Source organism: Saccopteryx leptura, chromosome 6, assembly GCF_036850995.1.
Source record: "Saccopteryx leptura isolate mSacLep1 chromosome 6, mSacLep1_pri_phased_curated, whole genome shotgun sequence".
NCBI lineage: Eukaryota > Metazoa > Chordata > Mammalia > Chiroptera > Emballonuridae > Saccopteryx > Saccopteryx leptura.
The window spans coordinates 5,882,274-5,897,086 of record NC_089508.1 but is presented as its reverse complement, the minus strand read 5'-3'; the positions used below and the strand labels follow the sequence as shown (position 1 = coordinate 5,897,086).

The 14,813-nt window shown below is 60.1% G+C and overlaps 1 protein-coding gene and 1 non-coding gene across 2 annotated transcripts in view; one reads left to right on the top strand and one right to left on the bottom strand.

Moving 5' to 3' along the window:
* CYP46A1 (cytochrome P450 family 46 subfamily A member 1) overlaps positions 1 to 13,906 on the top strand; it is a 37,262-nt gene extending 23,356 nt beyond the window's left edge. Inside the window, exons 6-15 of the mRNA XM_066343335.1 lie at positions 2,006 to 2,144; positions 2,858 to 2,968; positions 4,254 to 4,404; positions 4,540 to 4,602; positions 6,311 to 6,383; positions 8,567 to 8,651; positions 10,024 to 10,134; positions 12,078 to 12,166; positions 12,873 to 12,939; positions 13,132 to 13,906. Of these exons, the coding sequence (XP_066199432.1) occupies positions 2,006 to 2,144; positions 2,858 to 2,968; positions 4,254 to 4,404; positions 4,540 to 4,602; positions 6,311 to 6,383; positions 8,567 to 8,651; positions 10,024 to 10,134; positions 12,078 to 12,166; positions 12,873 to 12,939; positions 13,132 to 13,302 (1,060 nt within the window). The 3' untranslated portion in view covers positions 13,303 to 13,906. The remainder of the gene's footprint in view (positions 1 to 2,005; positions 2,145 to 2,857; positions 2,969 to 4,253; positions 4,405 to 4,539; positions 4,603 to 6,310; positions 6,384 to 8,566; positions 8,652 to 10,023; positions 10,135 to 12,077; positions 12,167 to 12,872; positions 12,940 to 13,131) is intronic.
* Positions 920 to 995, bottom strand: TRNAI-GAU (transfer RNA isoleucine (anticodon GAU)). Its single transcript has one exon. It is a non-coding gene; the product is annotated as a tRNA-Ile (tRNA).
* Positions 13,907 to 14,813: the final 907 nt, after the last annotated feature.

Sequence of the window (14,813 nt, the reverse complement as noted above, 5' to 3'; positions counted from 1 at the left end):
GGGACATGGGGACAGGAGGCAGCAGGGAGGAGAGCTCCAGATGGGTGGGGCAGCATGTGCAAAGGCCCTGAGGCGGGAAGGAGCACTGTACTTTGGAGGAGCTAAGAGGCCACTGTAATAGGGAGGCAGCAAGCACCACAGGTGAAAGTCAGCAAGGAACAGCATCTGCCTCCCCGGTTCAGTTGAGGATTACTGACTCTCTCCTGAGAACAACAAGTTGCTTCAGAGTGTTTTAGGTTGGTAAGGGACCGGACCAGAGTGGTGCTTTCAGCCGTGGCTTGGGCCACAAGGAGAAAACATGCAGGCAGCGTGGTGGGGGCTGGGCAGCAGCAGAGGCAAGAGGATGCCGGCCCCTGGCCTTGAGCTGGAAGCCCGAGCGGGACTGCTGGGTGGGTGGGCGATGAGGGCTGCTTTGCTTTCCTAATTACAAATAATTGCCCCTTTTTTTCTCTTCTCCCATTTCTTCTTTTTAATGTTTTTTTAAAAAACTTCCTATTTGGCAAATTCAAATTTTTAATAGATAAATTTTAAGAATAAGAATAGGAGAAAGAACACCCTTATATCCTTTACCCAGGTTGTTAACATTAAAAATTGCTTTTTTTTTTTTTCCTGTATTTTTCTGAAGCCGGAAACGGGGAGAGACAGTCAGACAGACTCCCGCATGCGCCCGACCGGGATCCACCCAGCACGCTCACCAAGGGGTGACGCTCTGTCCACCAGGGGGCGATGCTCTGCCCCTCCGGGGCGTTGCTCTGTTGTGACCAGAGCCACTCTAGCGCCTGGGGCAGAGGCCAAGGAGCCATCCCCAGCGCCCGGGCCATCTTTGCTCCAATGGAGCCTCAGCTGCGGGAGGGGAAGAGAGAGACAGAGAGGAAGGAGAGGGGGAGGGGTGGAGAAGCAGATGGGCGCTTCTCCTGTGTGCCCTGGCCGGGAATCAAACCCGGGACTTCTGCACATCAGGCTGACGCTCTACCACTGAGCCAACCGGCCAGGGCCTAAAAATTGCTTTTAATTTTAAAAGCAGCACTTCCTGTTAGTAAAAAAAATCAGAAATGTGTAAGGTGCCATGTGGCAGTCTCCCCTTCCCATCCCCTCAGGGTGCCACTTCTGTGAGTTTGGAGTACATCCTTCTATACCTCTCTCTAAGCTCTGTGCCTGGCAGAGGAGCCAGATAGCTGTCCCAGGGCGGGGGGCGCTGTGTGTTGGGGGGCTCTGCGTCTGAGGACTCAGGGCTGGGGGGCACTGTGTGTTGGGGCGCTCTGCATCTGAGGACTCAGGGCGGGGGGCGCTGTGTGTTGGGGCGCTCTGCGTCTGAGGACTCAGGGCGGGGGGCGCTGTGTGTTGGGGCGCTCTGCATCTGAGGACTCAGGGCGGGGGGCGCTGTGTGTTGGGGCGCTCTGCATCTGAGGACTCAGGGCGGGGGGCGCTGTGTGTTGGGGGGCTCTGCGTCTGAGGACTCAGGGCGGGGGGCGCTGTGTGTTGGGGCGCTCTGCGTCTGAGGACTCATGCCCATGTAGGTCGGGCGCTGTGATTGCTCAAGGACGGGAGTGGAATGGGAAAACGAGGCTGCAGGTGGAGCCAGGGCAAGGCAGGCAGGGAGAGCGGGCAGTGGGGGCAGAGGTGGGAGGGAACACGACATGGATTCTGGAGACCCCAGAGGCTGTTCCTTCTGTCCTGCTCTCTGTTCTCTGGAGTTTCTGCACTGTCACATGCACTTGAGGTCAGAGTTGAGGGGCCCAGTGGTGTACAGAGGACTCATGGAACCGTCAGGACAAGAGTAACGAAACAGCGGCCATCCTGAGTGGAGGGGAATTGTGAAACCCCAGGGCTTCGTTTGATACTGCGACCCCAGACTGGGAGCTAGGCCTTGAGGGGAGGCCAGGAAGGCTGGGAGGGGCCCCCACCTCCATTCTGCACACGGGCCTCCCGCCACAGGGGGCTTCTCGGGACGGCTGCAGCCCTGGGCTGCTCTCAGTGGCTGCTGCCGACTGTGCTCTTCCTCCAGCTCCCTGGTCAGCTTGATGGAAACATTCAACGAGAAAGCGGAGCAGCTGGTGGAGATTCTGGAGGCCAAGGCGGACGGGCAGACCCCGGTGTCCATGCAGGAAATGCTCACCTGCACCACCATGGACATCCTGGCTAAGGTGATGGGTGGGCGGGGTGTGGAGCAGGGCACGCCCCTTCCGGGCAAAGGGCTCCCCTTCCCTCCCTCTTTCTCCCTTTGCTACACTCCTGTCCCTCCTCGTGGAGCAGCCCCTCCTCTGGGCGGGGAGCCCCGTATCACTCTGTGCATAACGGAGCTACTGACTCGTTCTCCAGAAGTGGGCAGGGCACCGAGAGGTGTGGGGACTGGCCTGTGGCTGGTCAGGGGCAGAAGCAGGACTGGATCTGGGGTCTGCCTGACTCCCAGTCAAAGCCCACCTCCCCCCAGCTCTCCCATCGGGTAATGGCTTGGCTTTTTACCCTGGGAGACCCAGCGGTGCCCCAGATAACCCCAAACCTGGGTAAAGGCAGGTCAGACAGCTAGAGTGCAGGGACAGCGAGTGAAGAGTCATTGTCACTTAATAATACACTGCGAAGCGGGGTGTGGAATGGACACCCAAGGAAGGCTGCATTTCAGGGGAGATGCATCTTGTCAGGGAAGGAGTCCGAGGTTCATTTAGAAGCTACAACATGTTTCTTAATCCTCGCCACATTCAGCGGGGCTGGAATTATCCCCGGAAGGAGTTGACGACATGGTGCTCAGCAGCAGCCCTGAGCCCAGGGCCTGGGGCCCCAGCTGAATGGCGCCAGGCTCTGCCCTGGGTCTCCGGGCCTCCCAGCCCCAAGGTGTGACCCGGCCCTTCGCTCTCCCCAGGCAGCTTTTGGGATGGAGACCAGCATGCTGCTGGGTGCCCAGAAGCCTCTGTCCGGGAAAGTGAAACTGATCTTGGAGGGCATCACCGCATCCCGCAACACTCTGGCCAAGGTACTGCCCAGCGCCCGTTCCGCGGCCAGCCACCCTGGCTGTGTCCTCCCCGTTTGCTGGAGCTCCTCCTCCAGTGGTTTCTTTTCAGAATGAGTTTTGAGTCCTGGTCTGTATATCTGAAGTGACTTCTGAACTCGGTTAGGATTTGCAAACATGGCCCAAAGTAGAGGCTCGAAATGAAAGTGGTTTAAAGTAACTGAGGAGTTCATCTTTCTCTGGTGTACGATGACCCCAGACACAGGCAAGCTGGGATGACCAGGATGGCTCCAGTGTCAGGTGCTCCTGGACTTGCTTTTTGTTTGACTGCCTCCAGCACATCACCTCATTGTCATGAGATGGCTGCTGCAGCTCCAGCTATCACTTCCTGTTCCAGGCTTGAAGGAGGAAGAAAAAGGGGGTGGGGGAGAAAGGTGGTACTTGAGTTGACTCTCAGACAGATGCCTGTTCCCTGGGACTTCAGTATCCAGTTTGTAGTCCTTTTAGGCCACTCCATTTTTTTTTCCTGGCTGCTGATTCCACCTCACTGTGCTCTGACTGTGGTTTCCTCCTTCACTGCAATCCTAATTGCCTCCATCCTTCAGGGAGCCCTTTGTATTTTCCAGTGCTTCCTGAATGTGTTCACGCATCTCCCTCACCATTCCTAGGGGTCTGGTGCAGGGAGGGGAAGCTGACAGATGCTTGGGCTCAGCTGGTCTTCTTTCTTTCTTTTCTTTTCTTTTTCTTTTCTTTTTAAAAATTTTTCTGAAGTGAGAAGCGGGGAGGCAGTCAGACAGACTCCCGTATGCACCCAACCAGGATCCACCCAGCATGCCCACCAGGGGGCGATGCTTTACCCATCTGGGGCGTTGCTCCGCTGCAACTGGAGCCATTCTAGCACCTGAGGCCGAGGCCATGGAGCCATCCTCAGCGCTCGGGCCAACTTTGCTCTAATGGAACCTTGGCTGCCAGAGGGGAAGAGAGAGACAGAGAGGAAGGAGAGGGGGAGGGGTGGAGAAGCAGATGGGCGCCTCTCCTGTGTGCCCTGGCCGGGAATCAAACCTGGGACTTCCACACGCAGGGCCGACGCTCTACCGCTGAGCCAACCGGCCAGGGCCCCAGCTGGCTTTCCTGATCTAGTCTCTCTGGGTCCTTTATCTTTTCTAGAATTTTCACACAGCTTTGCTGGTGCGGCCGTGGATCGGTAGTCCTGTCGGAGCTGGGGCGGGGGCGGGGGCAGGAGGGGAGAGGGAGGCACCTGGACCGCCCAGGGGCTCCGTGGCCGTCCTGAGCTGGAACTCGTGTTCAGTTCATGCCCGGGAGGTGGAAGCAGCTCCGGGAGATCCGGGAGAGCGTGCGCTTCCTGCGCCAGGTGGGCAAGGACTGGGTCCAGCGCCGCCGGGAGGCCCTGAAGAGGGGCGAGGACGTCCCCGCCGACATCCTCACGCAGATTCTCAAAGGTGCGGGGCTCCCTGTGCGGGCGGGGTGGCCGTTGTTCGGGTGTTTACGAGCCGTGGGAAGGGGTGTCGCTGAAGGTGAGCGTCACCGCTGGCACGACTGCCGTGCCCTGAACCACCTCTCCCCGTGTCTTCCAGCCGAGGAGGACACCCAGGACGACGAGATTCTGCTGGACAACTTTGTCACCTTCTTCATTGCTGGTGCGTAGTTTCATCGGTGACCCAGGGTTCAGAGCCTTGCAGACGCGATGGGGAGGGTGGACCCCTACGTCCTGACTCGGAGCGGGTTTTCTGGCTGTCTGAGGAGAGTTAGGCTGTGGAACTCAGCGGGCTGGGTTGAGGAGCGAGAAGCCTTCTCTCTCTGCCTGGGGAGGTCCAGGAGGCCCCCGGGTGCGTCTGACCTGTTCACGGAGCTGGCAATCATGGGGACTTGTGATGCTGTCTTTTTGGGCTCAGCAGAGCTTGACCATGTGACTTCAAGCTTCCCCTCACTCAGAGTGTGTGTGGGGCAGCTTCATTCATTTGCTCATCAAATATTTCTTGAGCATCTGTCTTCACCTAGAAAACTCCCTCTTGTTCTTCGGGGATCCCTCAGGTGCTTCCTCCTTGGGGAAGCCCTCAGTGATTGCCCTGACTCGTCAGGCCCCAGACACATGTTCTCCATGTTGCCCAGAGCCCCTCTGCCCACACGCCTCACAGGTTAAGTGGCGTATCTGTCTGTGTGATTCAGTGAGGCCTGTGAGCCTGGTGAGCGGGGGGTGGTGGGGGTGGGGGTTCTGTCGTTTCGCTCACCTGTGTGTTCCCAGCGCCCAGCGCAGTAGGTACCTGTGCAGACTGGACGCTGCAGTGAATGAACAAGTGAATGGACACTGGGCTCGGGGAAGACAGAGCTGCACAAGCTGCAGGACAGTTTATAGTCCGATGGAGGCGGTAGACAGACAGACAGACCGCATTGGCTGGGAACCTGGCTGGGTGGTGGGGTTTTGGTGGCGGAAGAGAGACCAGCTGCCCTGCTCTCCCTTGGCCCCTTGCCGTGTCTGGACACTGAACACAGGGCTGCAGAGGAAACTGAGTCACGGCTGGCCACAGACAGCCAGGGCCAGGGCGGGACTTCTGGCTGCTTCTGCCCTCCTTCCCCCCCCATGGGGTCCCCAGCCCTGACTCACCCTGGGAGCCACAGGGCCTCGCTTCCCATCACTCACTTGCTGTGAGGTGTTGGCCCTTTCCTCTCATTCCAGCAGGCCCCCCGAGGTCCCCCAAGGCCCCGCGGCTGGCAGTGGTGGCCACTGGAGGGCCACCCACCCCTTTAGAGGGGATTCCTGCAATGCAGGTGGTTCCTTCCCAGGCCGACTGGGCAGTTAGACTGTCAGCTTGGCCAGATCCTGCCAGAACTCAGGATCGGCCCTCTGGCGATGATCCCTGCCCTCTCGGGGAAGCCAGCTGGTGGTCCCGGCAACTAGAGGCACTCTGTCCTGACCTCAGGGGCTGGTGCCCACAGCCTGGGGAGAACACGACCTTGGGCTCAAAGGCCTTGTTTGACTTGAGTCCCGGTTCCATTCCTCCTGCTGTGTGAACCCCAGGAGACCCACTTCTCTCAGCCTCAGCTTTCTCTTCTGCAAAATGGGGACGAGCATCCTTCCAGGCCAGGCAAGGCTCCAGGGTGGTTGGAAGGAGGGGCTTTTAGAGTGTGAGAACTGGACGCAGAGGCAAATGTCATTTGTTTGGCTGCACCAGCAAGCATCAGGCGATGTGGAGGTGGACAGGGTCCCTTCATATCTGTGTGCCCAGCTCAACCACTAGGGGTAGAGTGAGGGTCTGAACTGCCACACAGAGCTTGGCGTCTCCGAAGCCAGGCCAGCAGCCACTCTATAGTCCCATGTGGAGCTGCCATTCTCCTCCTTTCCTGCAGGTCACGAGACCTCTGCCAACCACTTGGCGTTCACAGTGATGGAGCTGTCACGCCAGCCCGAGATCTTGGCAAGGTACGAGGAGCGGGGCCGGGAGGGGGAGGCTTCCCTTGATGTTGGTAAAGGGGTTTGTCTGGGGTCTTATTTCTAACGGGCCACCTGCTCCCACATCCCATGGCTGAGCCCTCTGCATTGTGTCCTGCTTCTCTTCACCCCAGGGCCTTTGCATATGCTGTTCCCTCTCTGGAAGCTCTTCTCCCTGCTTTTCTCGAGAGAACAACAGCAACTCTTCTTCTTCCTCTACTCCTCCTTCTCCTCATCACCCTCCCCTTCCCCTTCCTTCTCCTTCTCCTTCCCAGACCCCTAAAGTAGCCACTAGCTTCCTCCCAGCTCACAAATGCATGTGCTCCTGGGACTGTTCACTTCAAGTCTATTTCAGTCATGGAACTGGCAGCTCTAAGAGGCCAGGGGCTGCCACTGAGGCCTTAACAGAATTCTAACTCATGCTGAGGACGTGGCGGCCTTCCGCTGGTGGGACAGAGGGGGCATGCCTGGGGACGTGGCCTTTGAGCGGGGCCATTGGTTTCCTTAAACACAAACAGGGTCCCTCAAGGACTGTGGCCCAGACTGACTGAGCCACATGTGAGAGCACCCTGAAACTGCCACCAGGTGGTGGGTGGGTGTGGGGGGAGCACTGGGAAAAGGGGAGAGCCACATGTGAGAGCGCCCTGAAACTGCCACCAGGTGGTGGGGGGGTGGGGGGAGCACTGGGGAGAAGGGGGGAGCCACATGTGAGAGCGCCCTGAAACTGCCACCAGGTGGTGGGTGGGTGTGGGGGGAGCACTGGGGAGAAGGGGGGAGCCCTGCGGTTAGCGGTTACCACCAGCGTAAAGGGGCTTCTTGAGAATTTAAAATAGTTTATTAGGTTTCTAAAAAGATGTGATAATAATATGCTTGTTATAAAATATTTGGGAGAAGCAGAAAAGCTAAAATAATAATAATAATAATAATAATAAATCCACCCATGCTGACCCCACCCACCCAGAGGCAGTTCATGGTTAATCACGTGTTTTATCACAACATCACCCCATGTTATTGTAACCTTTTCCCAAATCCACTTTCTAAAATATTATGACAAAACATACACACATAACATAAAATTGGCCATTTTAACTGTTTCAACTGTGCCGCTCAGTGGTATGAAAAGCACCTTCACATTGTCACACACTGTCCCCCTCCCCAACCCCTGGGGACCCCCATCCTGCTTCCTGTCCACTGTGTGACGACTCTAAGTGCCGCACGTAAGTGGAGTCCTGCACTGTGTCCTTTGGGGTCCAGCTTGTTTCACTCAGGATAGTGTCCTCAAGGCGCACCCCTGCGGCCGCAGGGGTCAGGGTGTCCTTTCTTCTGAAGACTGAGTCACCTCCATTGCACGATGGACCACATCTTGTGTATCTGTCTGTGGGCACTGAGCTTGCTTCCACCCTTAGGCTATTGTGAGTAACGCTGCTACCAACACGAGCGTACAGAGATTTATTTGAGACCCGGCTCTTCAGTTTTTTTGGGTGTGTGCCCGGAGTTGGGAATTGCTGGACTGTGTGGTGATTCCGTGTTTAATTTTTTGTGGAACTGCTATACCACCATCTAGAGCAGGGGTCCCCAAACTACGGCCCCCTGAGGCCATTTATCCGGCCCCTGCCGCACTTCCAGAAGGGGCACCTCTTTCATTGGTGGTCAGTGAGAGGAGCACTGTATGTGGCGGCCCTCCAACGGTCTGAGGGACAGTGAACTGGCCCCCTGTGTAAAAAGTTTGGGGACCCCTGATCTGGAGGGTGTGAGGTGTCCAAATACTCCCTTAGTGCCGCGTGTTATTCTAAGGGCGCACGGCCTCAGGGTCACTCAGCCGGTGACCCTGCACCATGCGTCCCACTCTTTCCGGCTGTCTGCGCCTGTGGCCGCAGCTGAGCTAGGAGTCTGCGCAAAGCCCTTGTTCTGTGGCACGCTGGTTTCCTACAGCCCGTCCCGGCGGCAGAGTCACAGGGCGAATGCTATCAGTGGCCCTGGGACGTTGTTCCCACCTGCTCGGGCACCTTAGTTTGGACATGGCGGTTCCTGGATGTCTTCCACAGTGGGGTGGGCAGTGTCTGTGGGTGGTGAACCCCGGGTCCCCCTCTGCCTGCTTCCTTCCATCCCCCTTCCTGAAAACTCACGTGGAGACATCTGTCCAAAGATGGACTCGTCTTTGTCTGACCCGACAGGCTGCAGGCCGAAGTGGACGAGGTCATCGGTTCTAAGAGGCACCTGGACTACGAGGACCTGGGGAGACTGCAGTACCTGTCCCAGGTGTGCGGGTGGGACAGAGGCTTCTGGGCAGGTGGGGGTGACTCAGCAATTCAGGACTGCCCTCTCCCTAACCCGTTAGAGCGGGGGTTCTCGAACCTCGCTGCTCAGGAGAATCCCCTGGGAGATTAAACAGGACCCCCCAGCCAGGCTGCCCCTAGACTGAGGACATCGGAGTGCTGGGGGCGGGCCCCAGGCCGCAGCACGGTGAGGGCTCCCCGGTCATTCCGATGTGCAGCGGCGGTCGGACACCAGCCCATCGTGAGGGGAGCTGTCTGTGGCTTCCCGCCTCAGCCAGGGCCCCAGAGGCCTGAGCTCCCAACAGGGAGCAGGCCCCGTGCCCCTCCTGTGGGGGCCAGCAGAGCTGGAGGCCCCTCCTGTTCCTGGGGGGGGTGTCTCAGGATGGAGGCCACTCCTGTGCCTGGGGGGGGGTGTCTCAGGATGGAGGCCACTCCTGTGCCTGGGGGGGGTGTCTCAGGATGGAGGCCACCCCTGTGCCTGGGGGGGGTGTCTCAGGATGGAGGCCACTCCTGTGCCTGGGGGGGGTGTCTCAGGATGGAGGACACTCCTGTGCCTGGGGGGGGGGGTCTCAGGATGGAGGCCACTCCTGTTCCTGGGGGGGGGTGTCTCAGGATGGAGGCCACTCCTGTGCCTGGGGGGGGTGTCTCAGGATGGAGGCCACTCCTGTGCCTGGTGGGGGTGTGTGTCTCAGGATGGAGGCCACCCCTGTGCCTGGGGGGGGTGTCTCAGGATGGAGGCCACTCCTGTGCCTGGTGGGGGTGTGTGTCTCAGGATGGAGGCCACCCCTGTGCCTGGGGGGTGTGTCTCAGGATGGAGGCCACCCCTGTGCCTGGGGGGGGTGTCTCAGGATGGAGGCCACTCCTGTGCCTGGGGGGGGGTGTCTCAGGATGGAGGCCACTCCTGTGCCTGGGGGGGGGGTCTCAGGATGGAGGCCACTCCTGTGCCTGGGGGGGGGGTCTCAGGATGGAGGCTACTCCTGTTCCTGGGGGGGGGGGGTCTCAGGATGGAGGCCACTCCTGTTCCTGGGGGGGGGGGTGTCTCAGGATGGAGGCCACTCCTGTTCCTGGGGGGAGGGGTGTCTCAGGATGGTGGGACCCGACTCAGAGGGAGGCCTGGCTCCTGGTCCGGCTCTGCTGCTGTTGCTTTAGAAACCCCCTCCTCCTTCTGGGCCTCAGTCTCTCCTTCTGCCATACGAAGGGCTGAACACAGAGGGGAAGTTAACTGTGCAGGGGTCTGGGACCCGAGCCGGACTCGGTGCACATTCAGCACCGCGAGTGGGAGCGCAGATGGGCCCGGAGCACGCCCCGTGGGCTCTCCCGACTTCTCTTGCTACCTCCCCGTGTGGCTTCTGCAGGTCCTCAAAGAGTCGCTGAGGCTGTACCCGCCCGCGTGGGGCACCTTCCGCCTGTTGGAGGAGGAGACCTTGATCGACGGGGTCAGAGTCCCGGGCAACACCCCGCTCCTGGTGCGTGGGGGCCCTGATCTGGGCTCTCCTCTTCGGTCGGGGAAGTCTGTGGCCCCCCGGTCCCATCCCTGGCTGCCCTGTGTGTTCTCACTTGAGTCTCACCATGACTCTGCGGGGTCTTCTTCTCCCCCTGCACACTGTCCAGCGGGGGTGATCCGGAAGGGGGCGCCTGCCCCGTCCACAGCGAGGGCGCCGAGGCTCAGGGAGGCTTTCGCGGTGGCTTCTTCTGCTTTGTCTGTGTAAGAAATCCTTCCCCAGCCTGAGGTCAGCATCTTCCCTGACGTTGTCTTCTAGCAGTGTGACATCTTTTTCTGAAAGTTTAGTTCTGATCTACTCAGCATTGATTTTGTGTGTGGTGTGAGGTGCTGTGTGGTGTGAGGTGGTGTGTGTGTGTGTCTGCTCAGGCTGCCCCAGCGAAGCACCACAGACCGGTGGGTCACACAGCAGAAAGACACTGTCTCAGCTCCATCCCTGTGCATGGTTCTGTGTTCTGTTTATCTATTTTGTTTTTTGGTGTTTTTTTCTGAAGCTGGAAACAGGGAGAGACAGTCAGACAGACTCCCGCATGCGCCCGACTGGGATCCACTCGGCACGCCCACCATGGGGCGACGCTCTGCCCACCAGGGGGCGATGCTCTGCCCATCCTGGGCGTCGCCATGTTGCGACCAGAGCCACTCTAGCGCCTGAGGCAGAGGCCACAGAGCCATCCCCAGTGCCCGGGCCATCTTTGCTCCAATGGAGCCTTGGCTGCGGGAGGGGAAGAGAGAGACAGAGAGGAAAGTGCGGCGGAGGGGTGGAGAAGCAAATGGACGCTTCTCCTGTGTGCCCTGGCCGGGAATCGAACCCGGGTCCTCCGCACGCTAGGCCAACGCTCTACCGCTGAGCCAATCGGCCAGGGCTATTTTGTTTTGTTTTTTAACACCCATACACCAATGCCACCTGCCTTAATGACCGTCTTTTTAGAACGCCCTTGCGTCTGGCAGGGCGGGGCCCCGTGGCCAACTCTCAACCTTGTGTGCAGACCCAGGCTCCAATCCCAGCCCTGCTCCCAGCTGGCTGGGCCACCTTGGGCGACATTCTGAACCTCCGGGCCTCAGGGCCATCCTCGTAAGATGGGGTTGGTGGTAACCTGGGTTACAGTTTATTGAGAAGAGTCAACAGGATCATGTATGCACATGTTTGGCAGAGATCCCCGGCACAGAGTCAGAGCCCGTTGCTGACCTGAGAGCCCCGCCCCCTGCCTTACACTCCCATTCACTTTTTGGGGCTCAGAGCTAGGCCCTTCTCTAGCCCTGGCTGCCCCGGACTCTCGATGCAGGGAGCCAGGGGCAGAGCAGCTCAGGGAGAAGCTATGCAGGGTGAAGAGGCAGAGGCCGGCCCCCAGTGCCCACGTTATGGGGTGCACGCAGCATTCACCCCGGTCAGGAGGCTTCGTGAATGCAGGTGAAAGGCTGGCGGGGTTCCACAGCTCCTCAGCCCCCAAGCACGCCTGGTGTCGAAGAGAAACTTGGAATAACAGCCCTCGGGATCTAGAGAAAGCTGGCCTCACAGCAGGCCTGAGTTGGGGCCACTTACGTGTCAGGTGACTTCAAGCAAGTCATATACCTCCCTGAGCCTCCGTTTCCTCATCTGTGAAATAGGGATTATCGTAGCTCTTCCTCAGGGCGGGCCAGGCACGGGACGATGTAGCATGCCAGCTGGTGGTTGGGGCACATTGGCTGCACCCTTTCTTCCTCTTAGAGACTTTCCAGGGGCCAGTGGGGTCCCACAGTAGCCCAGATGGGTGGGTAGGGAGATGGCGGGGGGTGGTGATGGAATAGAGCAGGGGTGGGGCTTGGGGACTACTCTGCTCCAAGTCACCCCGCTGGTGGCTGCAGCAGGTGGGGGAGGTATGAGGGGACCAGTCGTTGGAACCGGACACAAGCTCACCCTCTGCCCGGCAGTTCAGCACCTATGTCATGGGGCGGATGGACACGTACTTTGAGGACCCGCTGACTTTCAACCCAGATCGCTTTGGCCCCAAAGCACCCAAGTGAGTGTCTCTTTGAGCTGTCCGCGACTGGGCGCCTGGCGGGGGAAGGATGGTCCCAGTGGCCTCTGGTCTGGGCTGCCCTCTGCCTGCCGAGACCATGTAGCCTTCCAGATCGATGTGAGGGAGCCATGATCCCCACCATGCCCCCTTTTTGGGAGAGGGGATCATAGCTCAGAGAGGTTAGGTCATTTGCCCAAGGGTGCACAGCCGGTAAGCGACAAAGCTGGGGTTCAAGCCCAGCTCAGACTGATTTTAAGCCCCACACTCATAACCAGCCCCTTATACTGGGAAGCCCTGTGACTTGGGCAGGTGACTGCGCCCCCCTTAGCTTTGCTGTCCCCATCTGAGAACTGGGAACACCCATGACTCCCTCTGGAGGGTGCTGTGGGAACGAATGCAGCGGTGCGGAGCCGGGCTCCAGGGACGGACAGGGCCCTGAGTCCAGACCCAGACGGCCCAGAACTGGGTGCCTGACTAGCCACACGAGCCAGCGACACAGGACCCTGGGCGAGTGGCTTCGCCTCTCAGAGCCTCAGCTCCCCCATCTGTGGAATGGGGCGACCTCTGCTCCTTCCGCAAGGCTCGAGAGTGGGCTCCGTGGGAAGGCGCTGAGTCAGGGCTCAGAGGCGGCTGCTGTTTCCCGCGTGCGCAGAAGCCAGCCCCTGCCGTTGCGGGCGGCCGCCCCCTGACTCCTCTCTCCCTGCAGGCCGAGGTTCACCTACTTCCCCTTTTCCCTGGGCCCCCGCTCCTGCATCGGGCAGCAGTTCGCTCAGGTAGGAGGCCCGGGCTGCAGAAGTGACCGCTGGGGTGCTGTCCTGTCCTGTCCTGGGCCAGGACCCATGTCCGAGCCTTACTCCGGGCTGCCCTGGGCTGGGGGCGGGGGGCCGGGGGCCGAGGGCTGGGGGCCCAGCCGCCATGGTGTTTGCGCTCACTGACTCCCTGCTCTCCCCGCCCCGCACACACAGATGGAGGTGAAGGTGGTCATGGCCAAGCTGCTGCAGAGGCTGGAGTTCCGCATGGTGCCCGGGCAGCGGTTCGGGCTGCAGGAACAGGCCACGCTCAAGCCGCTGGACCCCGTGCTCTGCACCTTGCAGCCCCGGGGCTGGCAGCCCGCGCCCCCGCCGCCGCCCTGCTGAGGGGGCCTGGGCGGAACCGGACTCCTCAGGCAGGGGCCGTGCCCACCCTCCTCTGCAGCCCACTGCCCCCCGCCCTGCCCCCCCGTCCTCTTCCTCAGGGGCACCCTCCACACTGGCTCCCAGAGGGCCCTCTGCCAGCCGCCTCCTGCTTCATGCCCCTCAGAGCTCCCTGTTTGCTGCTAACTCCACTCCCCTTCCTGGACCAGCCTCTGCCTAACTCCCATCCAACACCCAGATGTGCCATCGTCTCCCCCACCTCTTTGCACAGGCCACTCCTTCTGCCAGATACCCTAACTCTTCCTCAATCCCTAAAGCCCTCTTCAGGTGTCACCTCTTCCAGGAAGCCCTCCCTGCCACCCCCGGCCGGGCCAGGGGCCCCTCCTCTGTGCTCCCTTGGTCACCTGTGCTACCTCTAACACCACACTGACCACTTTATTGTGAGTGTCCTTTGAAGTGACCAACTGCCCTGCCAGGCTGTGAGCGCCTCAAGCACAGGGTCTGTGTGTGATTCGTCTCTGAGGCCCCCCCATGCCCACCGAGGGCCTGGCACAGAGTCGATGCTCAATAAATATGTGTTGACTGCATGAATGATCCGCCAGACCAGGCCAGGTGCTCCGCCTTCAGTTTGCTCATCTGTAAACTGGGGGTGATGTTGAGGCGGGGTGTTCCAAGGGCTGATGCAGCTCTGGAGGCTGCCGCTGGAGAAGGACCCGGACACGGTCCTGTGGGAGAAAACTTCCCATGTTCCTGGGCGGCCCGTGTTAGCAGACGCCTGTTCCCATGTTCCTGGGCGGCCCCGTGTTAGCAGACGCCTGTTCCCATGTTCCTGGGCGGCCCGTGTTAGCAGACGCCTGTTCCCATGTTCCTGGGCGGCCCCGTGTTAGCAGACGCCTGTTCCCTTGTTCCTGGGCGGCCCCGTGTTAGCAGACGCCTGTTCCCATGTTCCCGGGCGGCCCCGTGTTAGCAGACGCCTGTTCCCATGTTCCCGGGCGGCCCCGTGTTAGCAGACGCCTGTTCCCATGTTCCTGGGCGGCCCCGTGTTAGCAGACGCCTGTTCCCATGTTCCTGGGCGGCCCCGTGTTAGCAGACGCCTGTTCCCATGTTCCTGGGCGGCCCCGTGTTAGCAGACGCCTGTTCCCTTGTTCCTGGGCGGCCCCGTGTTAGCAGACGCCTGTTCCCTTGTTCCTGGGCGGCCCCGTGTTAGCAGACGCCTGTTCCCATGTTCCTGGGCGGCCCGTGTTAGCAGACGCCTGTTCCCTTGTGATGCACGAGGCCACGCCCCTGGTGAGCTGAGGCTGGGCTGGCAGGCGGGTTCCGAGAGCTTGATCTTAGAGGGTCCCGGGGCGGTGGGCCTGTGTCTGGGCTACTCCCAGCAAGGGCACTGACTCCCAGTGCCCTCACGGAGGCTGGAGCCCCCAGTCCTCTCACTGGGGCAGCTGGCGGACCTGGTGCTGGCCTCATGCCTGTGACATGCCCTTCACCTGCTGGCATAATGCTGCCCCTCCTAACCC